The sequence below is a fragment of the Leptidea sinapis genome, chromosome 2 (genome assembly GCF_905404315.1).
Source record: "Leptidea sinapis chromosome 2, ilLepSina1.1, whole genome shotgun sequence".
Classification (NCBI taxonomy): domain Eukaryota; kingdom Metazoa; phylum Arthropoda; class Insecta; order Lepidoptera; family Pieridae; genus Leptidea; species Leptidea sinapis.
In genome coordinates, this window is record NC_066266.1 from 23,338,543 (window position 1) to 23,363,929 (window position 25,387).

At 35.6% G+C, this 25,387-nt stretch overlaps 1 protein-coding gene across 1 annotated transcript in view; it reads right to left on the reverse strand.

Annotated features, from left to right (window-relative positions):
- Positions 1–7,269: 7,269 nt before the first annotated feature.
- Positions 7,270–25,387, reverse strand: part of LOC126974834 (segmentation protein cap'n'collar-like) — a 166,065-nt gene continuing 147,947 nt past the window's right edge. The window contains exons 13-23 of the mRNA XM_050822506.1: positions 24,937–25,014; positions 22,807–22,918; positions 21,125–21,221; positions 20,505–20,607; positions 19,660–19,757; positions 19,059–19,185; positions 16,045–16,128; positions 15,122–15,252; positions 13,908–14,081; positions 12,966–13,071; positions 7,270–11,587 (exon numbers count right to left, since the gene is read on the reverse strand). Of these exons, the coding sequence (XP_050678463.1) occupies positions 11,529–11,587; positions 12,966–13,071; positions 13,908–14,081; positions 15,122–15,252; positions 16,045–16,128; positions 19,059–19,185; positions 19,660–19,757; positions 20,505–20,607; positions 21,125–21,221; positions 22,807–22,918; positions 24,937–25,014 (1,169 nt within the window). The 3' untranslated portion in view covers positions 7,270–11,528. The remainder of the gene's footprint in view (positions 11,588–12,965; positions 13,072–13,907; positions 14,082–15,121; positions 15,253–16,044; positions 16,129–19,058; positions 19,186–19,659; positions 19,758–20,504; positions 20,608–21,124; positions 21,222–22,806; positions 22,919–24,936; positions 25,015–25,387) is intronic.

The following is a 25,387-nucleotide window of genomic DNA, read 5'->3' on the forward strand; positions in this document are numbered from 1 at the left end:
GCACTGTGGAGGACCGCCACACATCCAGATGGTGGGATATCCTAACTTGTGGCGTGTCGTGTGAAGGTGGGATACCCCAGAAAAGGAGCGACGGGCAGCCCGAGCGAAAATGCTCGGGGAGGGATTAGAGCCGGTACCCTCCCGGGATAATATCTTTTGTAGGACCGCTCCCATATTTTGTTTGAGGGGGAAGGGATGGCCTCTGCTCCTCGACTCTAACCTATGCGAAACATAACGGCACTAGGCCGCTACTTCACGCCGGTATTCTGTGCGAGTGTGGTAAGTAACCCGGACGAGTCCTATTTGCAATAGAAAATTGTTTTTTTTTCTTTGTTTCAGTATTTATGGCAAGACAAGGTAATTATCTTAACATGTTTTGTATCTTTCAGGCTCTGGTCCGCTCTGCAGTTTCTGTACTGTATCCCGGTCGGCGACACTCAGTTCACCGTTGAGTAAGTACTGAGCTTTATCACGGACTAGTAAAAAAATAAGGACTCCGTGTCACCTTACATAACAGTGTAGCACCAAAACAAGCCGATTAACGTGTAAATACATAGCCCCACGCACACACTTCCACTACTACACTACAGGCCGATAGGCGGCCATTATGAGAATTGTCATCGTCTGTGACAGATCAGTTTGCGTCTCAATAAAATATTTTTAAAATGCGTCGTGCGTTGTGAAAAAGTGTAAAAACGATACTATATAAGTATTTGTGGCCATATATGATTATTTAAGGAAGAAAAAATTGTGTAACTAGTATCCCCCGTAACCACACACACACTAGCATAACGGTGCTTCACTTGCTAATATCACGAGGCGGAGTCTTTCTTTACTCGTCCGTTAGCTGTATATTATAATATGTTGCCAATGATATAGGAAAATCAACGCGTAGGCAGATGTGTTTCGACCGCGCTTTGAATACAACGCCACGCATTGACAAAGTGTTCAGTGATATACTGTCCTAATAACAGCGTATCCACACTTAAATAGGATATAGTGTTGTATTTCAATTAGGGTGCTTCTTTAAATTAACAAAATAACTTAACTAACATGACATCTTTAATCAGTTTGCTAAATGCTAAAACTAAATACGTCGCCGACGAAATGTGACTTTGAACATTACTGCCACGAAATAAGGTGGTAATTTGAATGAATATTTAAGTATTATCTGTATAAGTTATTATGTATATACAACGCCGCTTGGACATTTTTTGACGACCTTTTAATAGGAGTTTTGTATCTTCTACAGCATTTATCACGGGGGGTGGTCAATTTATTTCTTACATGTTCCTAATAGTTAATATTATGGCCGGTACGATATTATCTAATATAAAACAATCTAGAAATATTATGATCTCTATTTAACTAACTTCACTGTTTTTCAATTTCTTTATAAGATACTAACTGACCTGGCAAACGTTGTTTTGCCATATAAATTATATATGTAAACCTTCCTTGAGCTTCAAGGAATCTATTACAAAAGATATCATTGAGATCGGTCGAATAGTTTTGGAGTTAGTAGGGAACATACAAACATATATTCACTTTTATATATATAGATAGATTCTATGTTAGATTATATTATGACCGGTACGATATTAAATAATATATAACAAACTAGAAATATAATCTCTATTAAACTTTCTGTTTGTTTTTCAATAGGGAGCTGTTTGGCGAAGGTTTGCACTGGGCTGGGTGCACCATCATCGCTCTTCTGGGCCAGCAGAGACGATTCGAGGCTCTGGACTTCTGTTATCACATCCTGAGAGTTCAACGGGTCGATGGGAAGGATGAACTTGTTAAAGGGATCGTAAGTAGTTATTTAATTAACCAGTGGGAGGCTCCTGTGCACAGGATGCCGGGTAGATTATGGGTATGTGGTACGCATAACGGGCGCCCTTTTCTACCGTGAATCAGTAATGTGTAAGTATTATTGTGTTAAGGGCGCTGTAGCTAGTGAAATTACTGAATAAAATCAAAAAAACATTGAGGAATTTGCTAGGTTCCGTAACGTTCATAATGTTAACACGAGGAACAAACAAACTTGTTATGCCTACTACTCGGTTAAGTCGAGTTAATAAGTCTTTTTTTGGGCGATGGTTAAAAAAACGTTTGTGTGGGAAAGGTTACTATACCATAAACGATTTTCTTAATGATTCCACAGACTGGGAATGAAGCGAACACCCTCAGGCTCTTTAATTATAAATGTTTATTGTACGATAAAACATTGTAATCAATATTTTTATATATAAAAAAAGCCCGCTGAGTTTCTTGCGCCCGTTCTTCTCAGGGCTGAGGCAGTCTATTTTGAATGGGTGAAAAATAATTGAATTTTGCAATTTAGAATTTTTATGTCTCTAGGTGACGAGCTCTATTATATTGGGTTTTTCAAGAATCCTAAGCGGCATTGCATTGTAATGGGCAGGGCGTATTAATTACCATCAGCTGAACGTCCTGCTCGTTTCTCATAATAAAGGATTATTGTTATAAAAAATATGATTTGTGCCACTTTCAGCCCCTGAAACGCATGGTGGACCGCATTCGTCGTTTCCAAGTTCTCAACTCGCAGATCTTCAGCGTCCTAGCGCGCCATCTGGCTGCTGTGGATGAAGACCGCGGCGGCGTGGAACATGTCCGGTGCTTCCCGCCGCCTTCCACCACCCAGCATGTTGGTTAGACGGCGGAGATTACCCTTGAACCGCTTGTCAGAACCGGCAACCAGATTCCAGAGCAATTAAAGTAAACAGGCCGGTTTTATGCATGAATCTGTCAATCATATGGATGTAGTTCCTTAAAAACGTTCCAAGCCACAAACATCACATTTTATGTCATTCGTGTTTAAAGTTTAATAAATATTAGTGAATTCCATACATGTGGGTTGAGCTGCTAAGTCATGATGCCATTTAAAGAGTGACAGTAGGACTGACATTTTTTGTCAGTCAAGTTATTTACATAATTCTGTTAATTTTTCTGGAACGATAATAATTATACAAATCCGACCCATATATACCATAGTAATAGTAAACTACTATTTCTATGGTATGTATAAAGAATTTGTAGCTGCGCCCGTCACAGATACAATGACACATAACAAGGAGTCTCTTCTTTAGGTTTATATAATAAATCATTTAAATATCACTTTTCACTTAAAAATAATAAATCGTACGATTTATAATATAAACTTCACTTCTGGGATTAAATATGCAAATTTCAATATTTTAAATTAAATATGAGAACGTACCAAGATTTATGGATCTTTTGTCATAATGGACGGTTGGCTTAAATGGTAAGAGCGCTGAAACATATCCCAAGAGGCGTGGCTACGAATGTCGCATCTTCCATAAATTTTGTTACAAATTACAGATGTGAGGAATATCGCTGAATAATAATAAATTGTTTTATCTGCTACGTCGTCATGTACAGAAAAGACAATTTATCGCCCGTCGCGTTATACTCGAAGGACAAAACTATCGGAATTAAACTCGCTAGCTCATATCTATTTTCTATCTCAACTCGCTTCGCGTTGATCGCCAGCGGTGACATTATAATGTATGTTAGTAAATACATTGGCAATATTTATAGACAACTAGACTCCCAATTGCTAATTAAAAGGTCGTCAAAAAGTGTCCGTGCGGCGTTGTATATACATATACATTAACATATACAGATAACATTAAAACATTCATTCAAATTAACACCTTATTACGTGGTAGTAATGTTCAAAGTCTATTGTATACGCTCATTATAAGCTCGGACGCGAACACGAGTCAAGAACATTTTGTTTTAGCAATTGAAATTTATTTTTTTTTTGCAAATTGATTAAAATTGTCAAGTTATTTACATAATTTTGTTAATTTAAAGGGACACTTAACTGAAATACGACACTCCATCCTTTTTTAGTTTGGATATTCACACTTTGTTATTCCGCGGCGTTGTATTCAAAGGGCGGTCGTAACATAACTGAACGAAATCTCTGCCTGATAGACTATATAGGCTATATAATAACAACAGTTTAATTAAATATTTTACATGTTTGAGGAAAATTATTATTCATAGAAATAATGCATTTATTGGATATATTTTTAAGAAGACTTAGTATTATGTTATAATAATAATTCTTTGTAGTGATAGTTTTTAATGTATGACGTATTGAATATGACATGAATGAAGTAGTTTTAAGATTTTTAAGGACATTCCCATAGCAGTTGCTTTTCTAGATTTAGCTCTCAACTAACTATTAAATTAATAACTGTCTCCCAAAATGGTTCTTACACTGAACATACAAGCTTTCTCTCTTATTTGTACTTCTTCATAGAGACACTTGCTGCTAGACAACCGATCAAAACAGTCCAGGTTTATAACTTCAGTGTACGAGACAAACTACGTCTTACACTCGCAATTTGTATGTCACTTTGTGTAAGTGTGCGTTGTTAAAAATAGAGGCCAACTGTCAACCTCAATTTTATTCGACGTTTTGACAGCTGTCACTATCTAGAGGTAGTAATGATCTAAGTTATCTCTAATACTCTTGACGTCCACTCATCTGACAGTGACCTTTGTCGTATCAGCTGATATGACAGAATTTCAAAATGGTGGATTATTTGCTTTAACAGTTTTTCTGCTATAATATGAACACTAAGGGTGTGTTCCGATATGCACTGCTGCATATTTGACGCAGCATTAAAATGAGTGTGTGAAAGTTTTCTAGTTCATTAAAAAAAACTGTTGTTGGGGTACAGTCAAATTAAAATTATTTGGGATTAAACTGTATGTATTGTTAATTAAACGTAAAGCGCTCGGAGTGGTTTTGACTGATCACGTGATCAAGTGCTCGCAGTGCATATCGGAACATACCCTAAATATGTAATGTGATTTGGCTCTAGATGTATAACAAATATTAACCGTTTTAGACAATTAGTTGCATCGTATTAGCTGTTATAGTGAAGGTTTAAGTCAAATTTAACGTTAAATGTAACGCTGACTTTAACATAGACTGCGGAATGTGTTGCACCATCGTATTACTTGGCATAGTTAAAAAAGTGAAATAAAAGTGAATATCGAATATTTATTTGAAAGTATTGCCGGCCGTTTTCAATTACCTATCTATCCTTAGTTTAAATTAGTAGAGGTAAACAAATCTATCTTTTTACGCTTACTTACATTTCAATAACCTATCGACATATAGCATTGGACTGTAAGTATATTGAACATAATTATGGATAGATAAGATCTTCTTTAAACGGTGACAACAATGTATCCGTAACTAGAAATACGTTATTGTAAGCCACCGTAAATCGGTGTTATTTGAACAGTTACAGGTAAACAGCTAAAGTTATGATGTCATCTAAAAATTGTCAATTGGTGCAACACATCATTTACTTAACCGGTATTTTAACATGTTTGTTATTGCTAAAGTTAGTTGATGCAGCCTTAAACAATTAGAGTCGATATTAACAGATTTAAATTAGTTTGAAGAAGTACAGGTACTGTAACTTCAACTTGAAGAAATTCATTTTTAAGGTCATAAAGATGTTTTGTGTCAACTTTTTTCTGGTCTATTTAGACCAGAAAAAACACTTTTGTGTATTTAAATACGAATATAATATAACTAAATCATTGATTATTATAAGGTGTAACTTATATTTACAATTTAATTATGTAATCTATTATGACATGTATTTTTTATTGCAATAAAATCATAGATGATATTTTTACTTTTATTTTGTAATAGGAAGCTGACTTTCCTTTAAATTATTATTGTAAATAAACTTATCGACTACAGTATTGAGTTAGTCTAATAACAACATGGCGTGTGACAGAAAATGGAATGAATGAAGAATTTTTTTAATTTATTAATAATGAAATAAAACCCAACCCCATCATTTTTTTTAAAGATATTCAGTAGTAGTAGGGTGGCTGTTATAAGTGGGATTGTTTCCAAATCCCGAAAGTGTATTGAGAAAATGTGCTTATATAAAAAGTATCTATGATTCAGCCTATATATTCTTTGTGAAAATCCTTGGTTGAATGGATTTTTTAAATCAACTGAATCGCTTTTTTTCAAGTTGTAGTTTTACCAGTGGTAAGCTCATTTGCACGGATGCCGACTAGATTATGGGTACCACAACGGCGCGTATTTGTGCCATTAACAAATAATGAAATAACCATTACTGTGTTTCTGCTTAAAAGGCGCCGTAGCTAGTGAAATTACTGGGCAAATGAGACTTAACATCGTATGTCTCAAGGTGACGAGCGCAATTGTAGCGCCGCTCACAATTTTTGGATTTCACAAGAATCCTTAGCGGTACTGAATTGTAATGTGTAGGGCGTATCAGTTACCATCAGCTGAACGTACTGCTCGTCTCGTCCCTTACTGTCATAAAAAAAGGGAAATTGGCCCCGAATTTCTAAATATTGCCACATTTAATGTCTCCGAACTCCACTCTCTCTAGTTGACAATGTCTTTCGGGATTTTATAGAATTTCATGTGTGTCGTTTCCTTCCATATCCTAGCTCCATTAATTATATATCGCTTTTCACTTATATGACGAGGTCTTGAATACTTCTCCCGATTAAATCTACACTTGGGTCTTATTGAGCCTTAGGTATATTCTTGTCTAGCCTGTCGCTGCCAGTTTTTGTTCACTAAGAGTCACCACTGTTATATGTCTCTTTTAAAGTAAAAAACCTTTAGAGTAAGAAAGAATATCTATGGACCTAGGTTTTCTACCAGTACTGTTATACCCAAGCTTTAGGGCTACTTATGAAATTGTTAATTTTTTTATTTTATGTAAGAGGAGGATAAAGGACCGTACGTGTCATATGGTGATAAATAATCACCGCCGCCCACATTCTCTTATAATACCAGAGGTATCACAGGAGCGTTGCCGCCCTTTAAGGAAGGTGTACGCGCTTTTTTTCAAGGTACCCATGTCGTATCGTCCCGGAAACACTGATCATTCCACAGCTTGATTGTACGTGGAAGAGAGTTTCTTGAAAACCGCACTGTGGAGGACCGCCACACACAAATGGTGGGGATGATATTAACTTGTGGCGTGTCGTGCGAAGGTGGAATTTAGCGGCAGGAATCACATGAAACAGCTCTTCGGAACACTCCCCGTGATAAAAGCGCTAGAAGACACACAATGAAGCTCTTAAGTAGAACGTGCCAAAAGCGTATCTGGTCTAGCCAAGGTTTTTCCAACCACCCATTCCTTTCACATATTCAAAGCTCATGAGTTTTCACAGAAAATGAAACAAATAATATGTCACGCTAAGCCTTTATTAAAAAACTTATTTAAAATGCTTTACCCGTCGCCTATATTACTTAACGATAAGTTCATACTTGCAAAGCGAACTAAGTATTCTATGTTAAATATGCACCACAATTTAAAAACATTTCCAAAGACAAACTTTTGACATGACCATTATTGCCTGTGCAGAAAAAATTTGTCCTTGAAAAATTATTGCCGACAAAAGTGACATTATCTATGGCTTACGGTAAATATTCCTTAAATCTAAAAGATCTATAAAATAAAAAAGACCTTTTAAATTATAACATACTTAATAAGATCTGTTGTGTATAAAATTTACAATTATAAATTTGTACTTGTTTGCTATTTTGCAAGAAGGCGACTGAAATTTTCCAAAAAAAATCACTACAACAGATTTTTTTAACAATTACTCTACAATATACATAAATAAAACGCCTACAGAAAATATATTACATTAAAAATATTGCAACGACAGTGTTGCCCGACGCGTAACACATGTTATTTAACACTGGCAACACTAAACTCTTATGAGAACTAAATAAACTAAATCGAAAATGGAATAGTTTTCTATCACATAGACATTCAACCAGATAATGTTGTCCGCCATTTTGATTTCGAATTGGTAATTTTGACAGCGCGTTTTAACCTCACAATCATAAAGGCGTATACATACAAAGAAATTATATCACGATTACTTTTTTTTGTTATTTTTGTTTAATTAAAAATAAAGGTTTAACAAATAGGCGCCCGGTTATGTCTAAGGCACCGTATTATTGTTAAATTGAAGCATGAATTTGATAAATATTAAATAAAAGGGGCGCGTACTCGAAACCTAGATTAAATAAAAAACCTTAATGATAAGTTATACGTCTTGACTTTAGATAGGATGTAATCCTGCTGTTAGGCAAAGCAAGACAACAGGTCGGGTTTATTACTTTAGTGTGCATGACAAGCTACGTTTTACACTCGCACTATGTAAGTCACTTTGTTGTAGTGTGCGTGCGTTGTTGAAAATAGAGGCTAACAGTTGGCCGCTATTTTTTTTTATGTATTCACAGCTATCGATCTAGACGAATAAATTATCTAAGTAAAAAAGCATTCTAAAATCTTAAAGCAGATAAGAAGTAATTGCTTTATCTACTTAAGTACAAGGTCAATATAATATGTTGTGTTATTTATTCTTATTGGTTATCTAAATGTAGTAACAAGTCGTAAGCCACGGGAACAACAATTTTAAAACATGTTCTTTCTTGACAGTAACTTGATTTTTTTAAAGTGGAATAAATGAGGAATTAATAACAATATTTCCAGCTTCCACAATAGTTTTATAATATCAATGAACGGTCGTGGCATGACAAATATAGTGAGCGGTATTACCGATGTTGTCTTCTCTCTCGCACTCACTCCTAAACGAAAGACGAGTGACCGCTGTGGCATAGCGCAGTAATCTAGATCTGTTTTTGCAGCTTGTATGAATTGAAAATGGAAATAGAGATTTTTGATTAAAAAAAACATATTTGCATCAAAAGTTGCTTACATTCTCATTTAAACAATATGTTTAATTTCTGGTCGGCTGTGAAACTTCACATTGAGATCAAAAAGTTTGCGGCAAAAATCATTTGTGACAAAAAAAAAATTTACAATAATGGATGTCACAGAAATTTATTTATTTCACAAAATTTGCAACATTTTCTATAAGGTATGGTTGACCACCGGGGCTAATGCGGTACATTACTTTGAATAGCATATTTATCCGATTATAAAAAAAGTATAATGTATAAACATACATAAGCACATACAGTGTAGGGTATTTCATCTAATTTCATATTTTAATACCAATTAGTGGTATTTTACATAACTTTTACATGTATATGTTTTTTCTATGAAAAATAGGACTTTTAGGTGCAATAGACGTAGGGCAAAGGCGTCTTTTGTTAGTATTTAAGAAAAGAAGACCTTTCACGCCATCTATTGATGATTTTTGGTACTTTATGTGCCAAAAACAGAAAACAGATGGCGTGAAAAAGTATAACATACGCACCTAGCAATATAATTAAAATAGATTCCTTAGTCCCAGTTGACCTTAATAGAAAACAGATGGAGCATGACAATCAATTAATTTACAACGATATAATAATAAATAAAAATAGGTTAAACTTTTTAAAATTTAAATAATGAACTTTCTATCAATCGATTAAAGTAAACAATATATGGATAATAATAACTGGATTCGGCAAGACTCTTGAGCGGTTAGCGACATTAATTGCGCATGTTTTATAATAATCTTTGAAAACTTCACCAAGCGAACTGAGCACTTTATTGTATGGGTATTGAACAAGAGTTAGCCGTCAATGTTACACTCGGTCGAATAAAGTGGCTCAATATATTAAGGGACCGCGATCATTAAGAATAAGTAAATAAAAATGTAATTTATATACAATTACAATAATTTTATATAAATGTATTTCGGATTTATGATGATGTTTTCGCTCGTAGATAATTTATACATCTAGACAGAGCAGGCCAGGTTTATAACTTTAGTATGCGTGACAAGTTACGTCTTACACTCGCGATTTGTGTTAGTGTGCGTGCATTGCTCAAAATAGGGGTTAACTGTCAACCTCTATTTTATTATTCGACGTTGTGAGCTGTCACAGTCTATCTAGACACATAAATGATCTGAGTTTTGTTTTTGAAAATAAATAATTTGCAGGGTGGAAGACCCGCTTGGTACCATTTCCATATAGCATAATATGGTCCTTCGAGAAATGCAAACAATCTAAAATTAAAACAGTAATTTTATTTTATTTATTTTCTTCAATATATTTCTTACAATATATTTCTTATTACATTTGTTAGCTCCGTCTACAGTTTAAAGAAGTTACGACTACAGTTTAAAGAAGACTATTCACGTTTCAAAGTCGAGCCCAAAATCAAAAAACACTGAAGAAAAAAGCTTGTTTTAATTTTTTCCTTTTAGTAAACCCTCTGATTACCATAACATGAGCACTTAGATAATATATACGTCTCTTTCTGTGCGTGCATTGCTCGAAACAGAGGTCCACGGTCAACCTCAAGTTTTTTGGACGTTTCCACAGCTGTCACAGTCTATTTAGAGGTATGAATAATCTATCTATCATTAGCGTTATAAATAACTAATCCGCCATCTTTGATGTCGGCCATATTGGATTTAAAATGTCTTCCCCTATGTATGCAACTTAACTTTTCGACTGACGAATAGTCTTCTTTAAAATTAATCTTCCAATAGTTGTGTATTTAACACATGGTTGCTATTTTTAAGCCTACATTAGCCGCTAACGCACGTAGCAGTAGTTACGGTATCGCAAACACCTGCGTTTATCGCTTTATAAGAGGACGTAGTGACGCGATTTGACCATACATACATAAATTACGTCACACATATTTTAGGGACCGTCGCCCCCGCTTGTCACATTTGTGAAAACTGCTGTGACGTCACTTTTTTTTCAATTTTATTTTAAAGCTATTTTTAAACTTTTTCTATAGATAGGACAGCGAAAACCTACACAAAACTTAAATAGGTTGCATCATTTTACATATAATATTGTAATTGAAATGATTTGTAAAACCATGAAAATGTAAAAATTTTATTTAAAAGATTGGCGATGAGTTTCTTGGTACTTCTTTTCATTAGCTCAACCCTTTACGAAATACCAGTATATTTAAGTTAGTAATATATGAAAAATTCTGTAAATGAACTACATGAATAAATTGATTATGATTTAATTTGAATATTTCTTAAAAAATATTGGTTTACTTTCGAATTCCAATATTTTTCATTTTATGTGACGTCACAAAGCTATTCATACCCCCTACTTTTTTTTAATTTTATTTTTATAAGTAATAAACTGAATAAAGGTATTTTTAATCTTTTTCTATAGATAGGACAGCGAAAACCTACAAAAACCTTAAAGATTGAGTTAGTAATATTTAACTTGTCACACTATGTCACATTTGGTGAGCGCGATAAATGTGACGTAATTTACGGATGGCCGCTTCTATTTTAATAAAGATTTAATGGAAAATGATCACTATTATTACGTTTGATAGTTATAAGAGATTCTACATCGTTTACTCATCATTCGACATACGGGTGCGTGATGTTTAGATACCGTACCGGCGTGCCACGAGCGTTGTCGGCTAGTGAGTGGTTCAGACGGTACTTATATAACGTGTCGCAGGTTACTCCTGGTACCAGCGCGGCAGGAGATGTCACTCATAATGCTTCTTCCTCTCCATATCCTCGTCTGTAGTTCGATTCATGCCGTGATCTGAGGATATAAAATATCTAATTATTATAATAATAATATTTAGTAATTACATTGTGTTCGCGATGAACAAAATAATGATTGGATATCTTCTCAAAGATGTATATTTTGTCTGTCTGGGTGGGTGTCGTGTGTAAGTAGTTGAAGTAGAATAGAGTGAATGAACGTTGTATTTCACAGTTACATATGGTTATTGATACGCCCTGCCAATTACAATGCAATGCCGTTCAGGAATTTTGAAAAACCCAAAAATTCTGAGCGGCACTACAATTGCCTTGGTCACCTTGAGACATAAGATGTTAAGTCTCCTTTGTGTGGACGGAGGAGAGAGTGGGAGGCGCCTTTACACAGGAAGCCGGTACCACAACGGCGCCTATTTCTGCCGTGAAGTAGTAATGTGTAAACATTACTGTGTTTCGGTCCGAAGGGCGCCGTAGCTAGTGAAATTACTGGGCAAACGAGACTTAACATCTTATGTTTCAAGGTGACGAGCGCAATTGTATTGCCGCTCAGAATTTTTGGGTTTTTCAAGAATCCTGAGCGGCACTGCATTGTAATGGGTAGATCGTATCAATTACCATTAGCTGAACGTTCTGCTCGTCTCGTCTCTTTTTTTCATAAATAATCAAATAAAAAAGATATTAATTTTGATTAAGCATCCCTCTTCTGATTGTATATTCAAATTCTGAACGTGCTATCTACTTTAAACCAATATTCCATTAAAATTGTGTATAATACTAATAACTAAGTAAAATGAATAATTCTGAGTGCGCATTACAATTCTGCTTGCAGGGATTCCCTGCAGTGAATTAAGAATGATTTAAAAAAATCTTTCTATTAGAAAATAATATAGTATTTCTGAATAGTAAGATTTGAGTGTATACCATAATTTCTAATTAATACTTTAATATCAAATTTCACAAATATAAATTCAGCTGACGACAAACGATACGACAAAACGCTATTTAGATCGGATGTGTTGTAGCTGGTTCTATAGGTGCTTCACTTAAAATGGCGAATGGCTCCATTTTTCAAATAAATGTATTTTGAGAAAAATATTAAACATTTTTCATGCATTGTTTTTGACTTGATTAATAAAATGCCTATTCTAATCACTACCATTCAAATGGAGACTTTAATGTTCCAGAGTCGAATACAATTTCGATAGTATCTAATCAAGAATGCGCATCCCATTTCTGATTCTGATCAATAATGCCATTTTGATGGTATAATCCAATTCTAATCCCACTTCTGACCCAAAAAAAAATCTGTGCGCAGATGCAAATTCAATCATAATCGCCTACAGATACCCACTTAGAAGTGAGACAGTAAACTTAATATTATGTTATAAGTGTCGAATGACTGTATAGCGATATCTCACCTGAATGTTGTGGCATCTTCGGCACCAGTACCACATTGCCGTCCGCTGCTTGTTGAAGACTGTACTGCGCTGATGACATCGGCCTGCCTTCAGGATCTCGGAGGTTCTGTCACAACAACACCATTTATTTAAATCAAATCAAAATCACTTTATTACTCTTCAATTCAAGAAAATGACTGAATGTTAATAGTTATTTATGCAACTGTTGTGTAATAAGGGGTATTAAAACACGAATGTGGGTTTCATCACACGAGGCGAAGCCGAATGTGATAATAATATCATATCGAAGTTTTTGACGTTCAATAAGTGATTACTGCTAACATTAAAAAAGTCAGTCCTAGTAACCATTACATCATCCAAACGAGTGTTGTAATGAAAAAGATAAAAAAAGATTTTTGTTTAAAGGTAAAGTGATAGAACAAAAAAACTTCAAACAAATAAATTTCAGTATGTGGAATGTGGCAATATTACTTAAATAAGCTAAAGTATTATTTATTTTATTAATGTTTTTGTTCTCTGCCATTATGTAAATATTATGATTGTTGCAAATAAATATCTATATATATAAAAATGAATTGCTGTTCGACTCTTCTGTTCTGACTCGAGAACGGCTGGACCGGTTTGGCTTATTTTGGTGTTAAATTATTTGTGGAAGTCCAGGGACGGTTTAAAAGGTGAATAAATATGAAAATTCTCGGAAAAAAATTAATATAAACAAAAATTTTGTTTTTCCTTTGATGTGTCCCCCGTCGTTCAGAAATCAAATTGAAAGAATAGTTTAAAATGAATAACTAATTAGAATCCTTATATCTTTCTAACCTTCTCAGGAGGTAAAAACAAACTTTAATATTTATTATTGATTTTTTCTTATTTATATGGCAATACAACGTAAGCTGGGTCAGCTAGTACATCTATAAAAAACGATCTCCGCAAATTACTCACTTGAAATACGTGCCGATAGAGTGCTGCAAAGTGTTCCTTCAGCCTCTGCCGTTCAGCTAACAGCGACGAATGATCGCGTTGCGTACGAATTTTGCGATCCCGTACTGTACGTACTTCGTCCGCAAGGGATGTGATCTGGTCCAATTTGCGTTTGCGGCAGTTTTGCGCAGCGACCTGTTTACCGCAAAAACCGTTATTTTATATTAGGTGCGACCAACGTGAATATAATAATGCAATCTTTTGTAGGAAAAAGTAGAGTTTGAATCAGAAAGGTTAAATAGAGAATACAGATTGATAAAAATGTATATAATGAAACTCTACCAGCATTATTTTTTGCGCTACTTTTAAATAAAATATACAATATTGTACTGTCATTGTTATAAAATAATCATACTAAAGTCCCAGGCTATCCGATCACTTAGATATTCACCTGTGGAGTAGTAGGTTTTACGACAGAGCAATATTTTTAATAACATATTTAAATTTATTTATAGGTAATGCCTGAACAGTGGCTGGGACTTTATTAAAAAAGTGTATACATATACCCTTAAAGCTATTATGTATCTTATGAAGCCTGCTAGAAATAGTTACAAGCAATTCCGTATTTCTAGTGTCTTAAAATATCCAAGTATAGTCCATGGTCGGACCATCGAACGATCTGGTGGGCATGGGTAGGCGCCTGGTACCAATTGGTCCGGACGGTAATAATAATAATTCTCTGCTATAGACAATGCGACATCTATCGAATATTTATTTATTTATACTTTAATAAAACGGCGTAAGCCAATTACAATATTAAAGTAAGAATTAATTACAAACTAAACATATTACACAAATAATAGTTAATAAATACAAAGTTTACTGTAAATAACTAACAATTAATTAACATCCAAATACCGTTCATCCATTCATTTCACAAAAACGCAAGCACTCTGTTAAAATCTTCTGCCATCCATCCGCAAATAAATCACAAGCAGGGTTGGCTTCGAGAAGAGCGTTGAGAGCAGAGAGAGACCTCGGTATAGGTGAGTTGGTAAATGGATAATAATATTAATATAATTTGTAATATTAATAATTTTTAATATGGTCAGGTCCGGACCGCGTCCAACGGTATGTCCAGTCCAAATCCGACCATATGTTTAAAATATTATATTGATATTCGATAAACGAAAAAGACAGATCTTTTATATAATAATATCGGATGTACTAGTCACCTTATTCTTCCCTCTACGCCGAATGTCTCTTATGAGCGACAGCTGGGTCTCGCTCAAGTCGTGTTTCGACAGTCTCTCGTTAAACTCGTCCATGGGCAGATTGATAATGTCGTGCACTTCCATGGGAATACCTGTAAACAAGCAACCAATAATCAAAGTGGTGAGGAAAATTAGTTCCCGCCCGCTTCGGTGGGCGAATTTTAAAAGTAAGGAACATTGGAATTCGAAAAATAACCCTTTCACCCTTAAAACTATTATGTATCTTATGAAGCCTACTAGAACAATTCGTTATCTTTTAAGTAATAAAAATAAATTTATGAACGATGTGGGACTCTGACCCGCGACCTCTCGGGTTGTTGCAACCAACAGCCTCGTGTATGATGAGCAACTTGGCTCACTTGCATCATAATATACTATTACTACATATATATGTATATAGGCATACGACTCTTTAAGTCTACAATTAATTACTTAGTAAGTAACTAAGCACTCGGTTTAAAAAGCCGAGCGTGAAAAAACATTTTCACTCTCCGTTTAAACATTAAAATAAAATAAACTAATTCTGTTCACTATTCGCCGAGAGTTGATAAGTATTACGAAACAGAGCGGATTAGAATCCGTCGCAAAATTATCGCAATCTGTATGACGACTGTCGCTTATCGCTGCGCGCTATGCGGTTTGTGGTACGGGGGCGCAGCTGTAGTCAAGCGCAAGACTGGCGTCAGCATCATCCAATTAATATTATTACCGTAAATTGAAATGAGTCTATCTTATTTTTATCAATTCTAGGCGAATAGAGTTTCAGAGATTAATAATTCAAGAGCTTAATAGACATCTGAAATAATAAAAGACAATATTGTCAAGTATTGAATAAAACCGCCCAAAGCCCATAATTACAAAAGAAAAATAAATAAATGACGTACCGAGTGCTTTAGCCCTTTTCTCGTCCCTAGTCAAGTGGTGATTCGTCCCGCCGTCCGGGTTACTGCTTTCCGTAAGTCGACGCGCTACGAAATTATTATAGACTGTTAAATGAGGGTATATTTAAATATATATAAATATGTGGGTAAGATTGAAATTGCATAAAAGGTTTTTATTTTCTCAAAATTGATCAATTTAGAATTCTGTTTGTTATCACTTGAAACACTACAATCGCTTCGGAAACAAATGGCGCTCTGAGAGAGAAGAAGCGGCACTAAAACTAAAAATATACAATATAGTACTGTCATTGTTATTTCTATAAAATAATTTTAAACTAGTCCCAGGCTGTCCGATCACTTAGATATTTAGCTGTGATTTAGGAATAATTAGTTAGAACTAAGTTGATATCACAGCTTACATTAATTTATTATTACGTTAATATCAAGCATATTGATATGGACAAATGTGAGGGTAGGCAGAATTTTTTTTTACGATACTATTATTATATTTTTGTGTAAGTAAACTAAATGAATAAAAGCTAATTTTTTACACGAAATTAGATCATTTTTAATTATATATTATATGTATTTTTAAAAAATAATGCAAAGCTAAAAATCAGATTATATAATTCAGTTTCAAAGTACAGAGGTTTCATTATACAAACACACATTATTTATACGTTTAGATAGAGCTGTTATACAACCGATAATAACTGGCCAGGCATACTTAAGTGTGTGTGACAAGCTATGTCTTACACTCGCGATTTGTATAACAGTTTGTATCAGTGAGCAATTCATGCAATTGCTCAAAATAGAGGTTAACTCTAAACTCTTATTTTTTTTCGACATTTTCACAGCTGTCATAGTCTATCTAGACATATAAATGATCTAAGGATGAAAATTTGATAAATATACAGAACAGTGAGATATGAGAGGTTTGTGTAGTACTTAGATTTTGACCCGCCCGGCTTTGCTGTAAAAGCCTTCAGGGCATCAGCACAGAGGTTTTTAGTCGGTACCCGAGCCCGACATATTGGCCCCGTTTCGGGGTCTTCAATACGTAAATGTATTTTACTCCTCCCGAAAAAAAAACTTAGATTTTTGAGAAGCAGTGTAAGAAGAGAGTGATGGAGTTGCTTTTAATATGAGAAAGGGCCAGTGACGAAGTAGCTCAAAAGCAGTGGTATCTTTGAGGTGACGGATCGTTCAGGAGAGTCGAAAGAGTGCAAAAAGATTCTAGAATGGCAACCTTGGGGGGAGAAAAATCTAAGAAGATCGCAAATGCGTTGGAAAGGTGAGATATAATTGGGGCTGATTGGATGCATATTGTCCTAGATACATGGCACCAGCTATAGGAGGCTTTCACTATTGGGGTGAAAAAGGCTAAAAAGAAGAAAAGTGTAAAATAAGTCAGGTAAGAAAGTCAGAACCATGGAAGATGTGGCAAAACTCTCTATTGTACACGGTCACATGGTTCGAGTATCAGACTGGGACGTACTAGATGAGAGCAATAAACGCTTGAAAGGCGTTTATTATCTCAAAATTGATTCCTTTAGAATTCTTTTTGATATGACATATTATGTGACCTGCCGGGAGGCTTGAGGTATTAATGTTCCTTCAAGTAAACTGGCTTTAAAAAAAAATGGCTCTGTCGGAAATCCTATTACACCACTGCAGGATATCTAAATGATCGGACAGCCTGGGACTAGATTATGATTATTTTATAGTGATAGAAATGATTGTATATTTTTATTGAAAAGAGCGCAAAAAAAGAATGCTGGGAGAGTTTCTTGTGCCGCTTCATCTCTCTCAGAGCGCCATTTGTTTCCTAAGCGGTAGTAGTATCTAGTAGTTATTAGAAATGACATCAAAAAGAATTCTATAGGAATCAATTTTGAGAAAATAAATGCCTTTTATGCCTTTTTTATGCCTTGCATTCCAGATGACCACAGAATTGCCAATGTCAATGTCAAAATTTCAAAAAGACCGCAAATTCGCTGGAGACACAAAACGGGGGCTAATTTAATACACATAGCCCAATATATATGGCACCTATAGGAGGCCGTCACTTTTGTGGCAGAAAAAGGCTAAAAAGAAGATAGTATAAAAAAAGTCAGGTGGCAAAAACTCTCCATTGAAAGTGTTCTGATGGTTCTAGTATGAGACTAGGGTTAGTGTTTGGCTTACCTTATAGAGCGATAAACTGTGGTCTGGCTTGAGGTATTAAAGTTTCTACAAGTAATTTTGGATTTGCCTCCCATATGACACACCAGAATTAGAAATTGATTTAAATTGCAAGGCTCAAAGAAAGATTCAAATTCAAATATTTTTATTCAAAACAGGATTTAAAATCACTTATTGAACGTCAAAATCTACCACCCATTCAAAAGAGACTGCCTCAGACCTGAGAAGAATGGGCGCAAGAAACTCAGCGGGCTTTTTTTTTAATATAAAATATGGATTACAATGTAATATCGTGCAATAAACATTTATAATTAAAGAGCTTGAGGGTGTTCGATTTATTCCCAGTCCGTGGTGTCATTAAGAAAATCGTTTATGTTATAATAACCTTTTTTAACAATTCTTTTAAATTTCGTAACACATTTGTTTTGTACATTTTCTGGGATCATATTGTAGAAGCATATACATCGCTCAACAAAAGACTTACTAACTCGACCCAACCGAGTAGTAGGCATAACAAGTTTATGTTTGTTCCTCGTGTTAACATTATGAATGTCACAGTTTCTAGAAAATTCCTCAATGTGCTTATGAACATATAAAACATTATCAAAAATGTATTGAGAAGCAACAGTCAAAATGTTTATTTCTTTAAATTTTTCTCTTAATGATTCTTTAGGACCTAGGTTATAAATCGCGCGAATAGCCCTCTTCTGCAGCACAAAGATAGTATTAATATCGGCCGCACTGCCCCATAACAATATGATATGATGTGGTGGAAGAGCGGTGATACGACTATATTTTTTTTTTAATTTTGTGTGTATTCAAAATATATATACCTCGTTTGTCCCTTATTGGTTGTCTTTGATCTGCCGGCGGTAAGGGTGCGCTGTAGGTATGGTTGTGTCTCACTCTATCGCCCGCGACGAACCCGAAACGATTCGCGTTTGGACTTGGAATTGTACCCTGGGAACAAAATTATTAATGTTACTAATTTTACGTATTTACCAATGAATACATAAAAGAATACAGGCTGATAAACTAAATAAACCGTAAATGACAGAGTTGTCAGTCAGTATTGTGAAAATAAAAAAAAACAACATATATAAAATTCTCTCATAACATATACGCCGATGAAGAAGTTTCACTTAAAAAAAGTACTCTAATTTATGTCGAGCAAGAATGTCGAGCTTTTTAAATTTGCAAAAAGAAACAAAATGTCAAAAACGACACCATTGGTCAGAGCGAAAATAAGAACTATGACGTCATAGTACATGCGCTCCAAAATCGCCAAAATGGCTGCCGTTTAGTGCCCGTGTCGGTTGTCTATTGTAACAATTTCTCTAAATACTAGTACTATATCGATTTAAAATATATTTTTAGTAATAAAATAGCGACAAAAACTAAAAATATTTAAATAAATTATGTTTTGGGTCTTACCTGTAGTAGGGAATGGCTGGCATGTGCCGTGTTGAGATCTAACGCGGGCTGGAGTGACGTCACATGGGGAGGGGCTAGTTGAGCCCGTCCGTAGTCAACTGCAAATGTACAGACATGCATTACCCATCTGATTTTTAAGCAGTTAAAATTATTATAAAAAAGGCATCAAAGGAATTTATTATCTCAAAATTTGTTCCTTAAGAATTATTTTTGATGTCACTTCTAATACTACAAACGCTTCGGAAATAAATTCAATCCTAAGAGAAAGCGGCGCAAGAAACTCTCCCAGCATCTTTTATGCGCTCTTTTTAATAAAATATACAATAATGTACTGTAATTGTTATTGCTTTAAACTAATCATAATCCAGTCCCAGGCTGGCCGATCACTTAGATATTCAGTTGTAGAGGATTTACGACAGAGCAATTTTTACTAAAACATTTAAGATTATTTATAGATAATGCCTGAACAGTGACTGGGGCTTTATCATTAAAGTGTATACATTTACCCTTATAGTGATTATGTAGCCAGTAACAGTTAGGCTATTGCCAACAATAAAACACCCAATGTCCTAATAACTATTTCATCGTCCGAACGAGTGTTGTAATAAAATTACAACACTCGTTTGGATGATGTAATGGTTACTAGGACTGGCTTTTTAAATGTAAGCTATGTTTTTTAAAATCTTTTATAGAGTATTCATATTTAATAATTAACAATTATTTATATGATTAGATATTAAAACACTCATGCGATACTATTATCACCAACATTCGTGCTTTAATACCCCTTATTTCACAACAGTTGCATAAATAACTAACTAATAACAAATAAACAATATACTTACTGTTGTTGAGATGCATCGGCTCATGATGGTAGGGTTGCTCGCATTCGTATTTGACGATGCCTTGAGGCCGGGGCAGGACCGGCTCTATGGGAGTAGGTGGCTCCTGGAATAAAACACTTATGTCTTGAGAAGTGAAACGATGCGAATAAGACATCTTAACATTCAATATGCGTTAGGGTAAAATCATCAGAGTTAAGCGCACCGTCACGCAAATTCGACACCCTGACGTTAGCTGGTCAACTAGACCATTTGTATCATACTTCAGCTACCAATTGTAACTTAAATGTCTACTGAACCACAACCAATGGACAGTAATTAAAATAAATGAAATTTCAATTTATATAAGTTACTGGCTGACCCAGCAAACGTTGTATTGCTGATATTAAAATCGCGATACAAAAGTAACTGTAACTTGAAAAACTACACTACAATTGCGCTCGTCACATTGAGGCATAAGATGTTAAGTCTCATTTTCTCAAAAATTTCACTAGTTACGGCGCCCTTGAGATCGAAACACAATAATGTTTATACATTACTGCTTCACGGCAGAAAAAGGCAGCGTTTTGGTGGTAAAGGCTATTCCCACTGAATACTTTTCGTATTATTATTATCTTTCGTACCTGGAAGCATCTCTTGCCGAACATGTGGTGTTTCTTCTGCGGCGCGTGGGCCCCTCTGTCGCGAGGATAGGCGCCCTCGTAAGGCCGGAACTTGGAACTGGCGAGAAAATGTTTCATTAGATTCGCTACTCCAATTATAAATATAATTTGACTTGTAACTTGACATCAGAAGCAGAACCCGATCACGAGCTAACATCGAGGGTATATTATGCGAGGAACTGGCATAGATACGGCGCGACTAGTATTATGTCCTATGATATTTTACTATGGGGCAACGCTGCCGATATTAATACAATATTTGTGCTGCAGCAAAGGGCTATTTATAACCTAGGTCCTAAAGAATCATTGAGAGCAAAATACAAAGAAATTAACATCTTGACTGTTGCATCTCAATATATTCTCGAATAATGTTATGTATGTTCATAGGCACATAAGTGAATTTGCAAGAAACTGTCATAACCATAATGTTAACACCACGAACAGACATAAGCTTATAATGCCTACGACTCGGCTAAGTCGAGTTAGTAAGTCTTTTGTGGTGCGATGTATATGCTTTTACAACAAGATCCCCGAAAATGTTTAAAACAAAAGTATTATGTTATTCAAAATTGTTAGAAAACGTTTGTGTGGTAAGGGTTACTATAACATAAATTACTTTCTTAATGAAACCACAGATTGGGAATGGGGCGACCGCCCTCAGGCTATTAAATATTAAGTTTAAATGTACAATATTACTTTGTAAACATATGTTTGATGAAAGAAAGAAAGCCCGCTGAGTTTGTTGCGCCCATTCTTCTAAGGCCTGAGGCATTCATTTTGGAATGAATGATAGTTTTTTGACTTTCAATAAGTGATGTCACATCCTATTTTGCATAAAAGTATTTGAATTTCGTCGTTCAACGAACTGTATAGCCGAGTGGTTAGCGATCCTACCTACTAAGCTAGAGGTTCCACGCTCGAATCCCGGTAGGTGCAATCATTTATATGATGAATATGGATGTTTGTTTCCGAGTCATGGATGTTTAAATGTATTTATGTATGTTTATATGAATTTATGTATGTTTAAGTAAGTACATTGTATTAAATATATCATTGTCTTGTAACCCATAACACAGGCTATATATGCTTAACTTGGGGCTAGATAATTTGTGTAGAAAGTGTGTCAATATTATTATTATAAAAATTTGAATGAACGCGTTCAGTCCAGCAATGATGAATTCCTACGTCGCCCTCACGTGAATCGTATGTCCGACGTACGCGCTATGACGCTAAATTTATACGACGCCGACTAAGCAACTGACCGTACGCGCGTGTTTAACAACGTAATCAAAAATAGCAGCCTATTAGACCAGCCATCTGTTTTTTTAATGAAAATAAGGGACGAGACGAGCAGGACGTTCAGCTGATGGTAATTGATACGCCTTACAATGCAGTGCCGCTCAGGAATCTTAAAAAATCAAATAATTCTGAGCGGCACTACAATTGCGCTCGTCACCTTGAGACATAAGATGTTCAGTCTCATTTGCCCAGTAATTTCACTAGCTACGGCGCCCTCAGACCGAAAATACAGTAATGTTTACTGTTGTGGTACCCATACTAATCTTCCCGTCGTAGATATTTGAGGGAAGGCGACCGGTACTTGACGCCGCCGCAAATCTGAAATCGGTTACGCAGTTTCTTACCTGTGGTATTCTTGAGCAGAATCACTGCCGTCGCACCATTCGCCATCAGACAGAGATGGGACTCTCTCCGATCCCATTGAGGAGACTGCGCTGTCTGACGCTGAGTCTCTTTCTGAAAAGCCAAACTAAAATAAGTACCACGTTTACTTACATATCTCACGAATTCCATTTCAATCAATATATTCACAAACATATCACGGACGAGTAAAGTAAGAAGGACTCCGTGTCACCTTACATAACAGTGAGGCATCAAAACAAGCCGGTAAACGTAAATACATATACATAGCCCCACGCATACACTTACACTAATACAAGCCGATCGGCCGCCATTATGAGATTTGCCATCGTTTTTTTTTTTATGAAAATAAGGGACATGACGAGCAGGGCGTTCAGCTGATGGTAATTGATACGCCCTGCCCATTACAATGCAGTGCCGCTCAGGATTCTTGAAACCCCCGAAAATTCTGAGCGGCACTACAACTGCGCCTATCACCTTGAGACAAGATATTAAGTCTGATTTGCCCAGTAATTTCACTAGCTACGGCGCCCTTCAGACCGAAACACAGTAATGCTTACACATTACTGCCTCACGGCAGAAATAGGCCCCGTTGTGGTACCCATAATCTAGCCGGCATCCTGTACAAAGGAGGTCCCACTGGTAAATATCGTCTGTGACAGATCAGTTTGCGTCGCAATAAAATATTTTAAAAATGCCGATGTGCGTTGTGAAAAAGTGTAAAAACAATACTGTATAAGTATTTATGGATATATGATTATTTAAGGGAGAAAAAATTGTGTAACTGGTATACCCCGTAACCGCACACACACTAGCATAAAGGTGCATCACTTGCTAATATCACGGCGCGGGGTCCTTCTTTTTTTACTAGTCCGTGATAATAGTATATTAGGACACAAATGAGTTAAGTTTTTTTTATGACGCGCAGTTTTCAAGAAACTGTGGAATGAGCTTCCTTGTGCGGTGTTTCCGATACGAAATGGTTACCTTCAAAAAAAATAGCGCGTACACCTTCCTTAAAGGCCGGCCACGCTCCTGCGATTCCTCTGGTGTTGCAAGAGAATTTGGGCAGGGGTTATCACTTAACACCAGGTGACCCGTACGCTCGTATGTCCTTTCTTTTCCATAATTATAAAATCGTAACAGACAAGGTGAGCAGGACGTTCAGCTGATTGTAATTGATACGCCCTGCCATTACAATGCAGTGCCGCTCGGGATTCTTGAAAATGCCCAAGGTTTTAATTACACACGAGGCTGTGGGTTGCAGTATTCGTAAATCACCCGAGTGTCTACTGAGCGATAATTAGAAAATAGAAAAATATTGCCGTGAAAAAAAAACCACAAAAAGTAATAAAACACCTCAATGCACCTCATACAAAATCAAAGTCGAAACATATGCCATAGCATATGCCACAAATTACTTCGACTGCTATGTCTACACATTTCTGATTCTGTCCTTTCATCTGTCCCATTCTGACAAGCGGGTCTTGTCTGGGGACTTGTCAATAATATTGTACCATATTTAATGAAATAAATATTCGTTTTATTAAATTGCTTCCGCTTTTTGCATATCAATATTATATAAATAAAATAACCTTACCGATGATAAGTCACACCATCTTTTTTTGAGTCATTAATGTATTATTTAAGCACTTTTTATAGCACACTTATGCTTGTTGATTGACACACACTTGACACACTACTAAGAAGAAAAGTATGCTTACATTGGCTTTAAGCACACTTTTGCCGTTCCGTTATCATACTGCGAATGATATGTCCATATGTATAGAACGTTATTGTATAGAACTAATCAATTGGATTTATAACTACGCTTCTTGTAAGTCCTATGATTGAGACGTGCGAACTTTAACACGCGGGCACCGAGCCTTTGACATTATTATATTATCTAATTAGTCTCGTGCCAGATTTTGGCGAGACAACACGTCCTGAGGATGCCTCGTGTAGAGGCGAAACACGTGTCGAATTTTTTTAAAAACAAATATTGGCGGAATTAACACTGAAGAAAACTTAAATCATTTGTATAATTATGGATTTCCGCAAAGTAACGCCTAATTCAATAAATTTTAATGTAAGTAAGTGTAAATGTTACGTACCAGTCGCCATGGGCATGTGCGGTTGTGATTGGGGCACATGGGAAGATGCACCCTCCAGCATTCGCATGGTATACATGCCTGAAAACAAAACAATAATTTATTATACCTGCATGATATATGTAGAATAGTAATTGTTCGCCGATGGGAGGAATTGTAGCGATTCCTGCAAGTTTAATTTATTGTTTCGCAAGCCTGTTACGCTTCATCAAAAAACTGCTAGTGTAGATAACGTTTGAGTCAAGCGCGTGAGAGAATAAGTATGTGTATATCATATCCCCCTTATTCATAATGGTCCGCTAACTTAAAACAGCCGCTAAGGAGTGTTTCTTCTCATTCTGACTTAAGTCAATAGAAGAAGACAGAGTGAGAATTAGCAATGCTTTAAGTTAGCAGACTATTATGAATAAGGGGGTAAATCTTTAAGCGAGCAATTCTTGTGTATATAATCTTA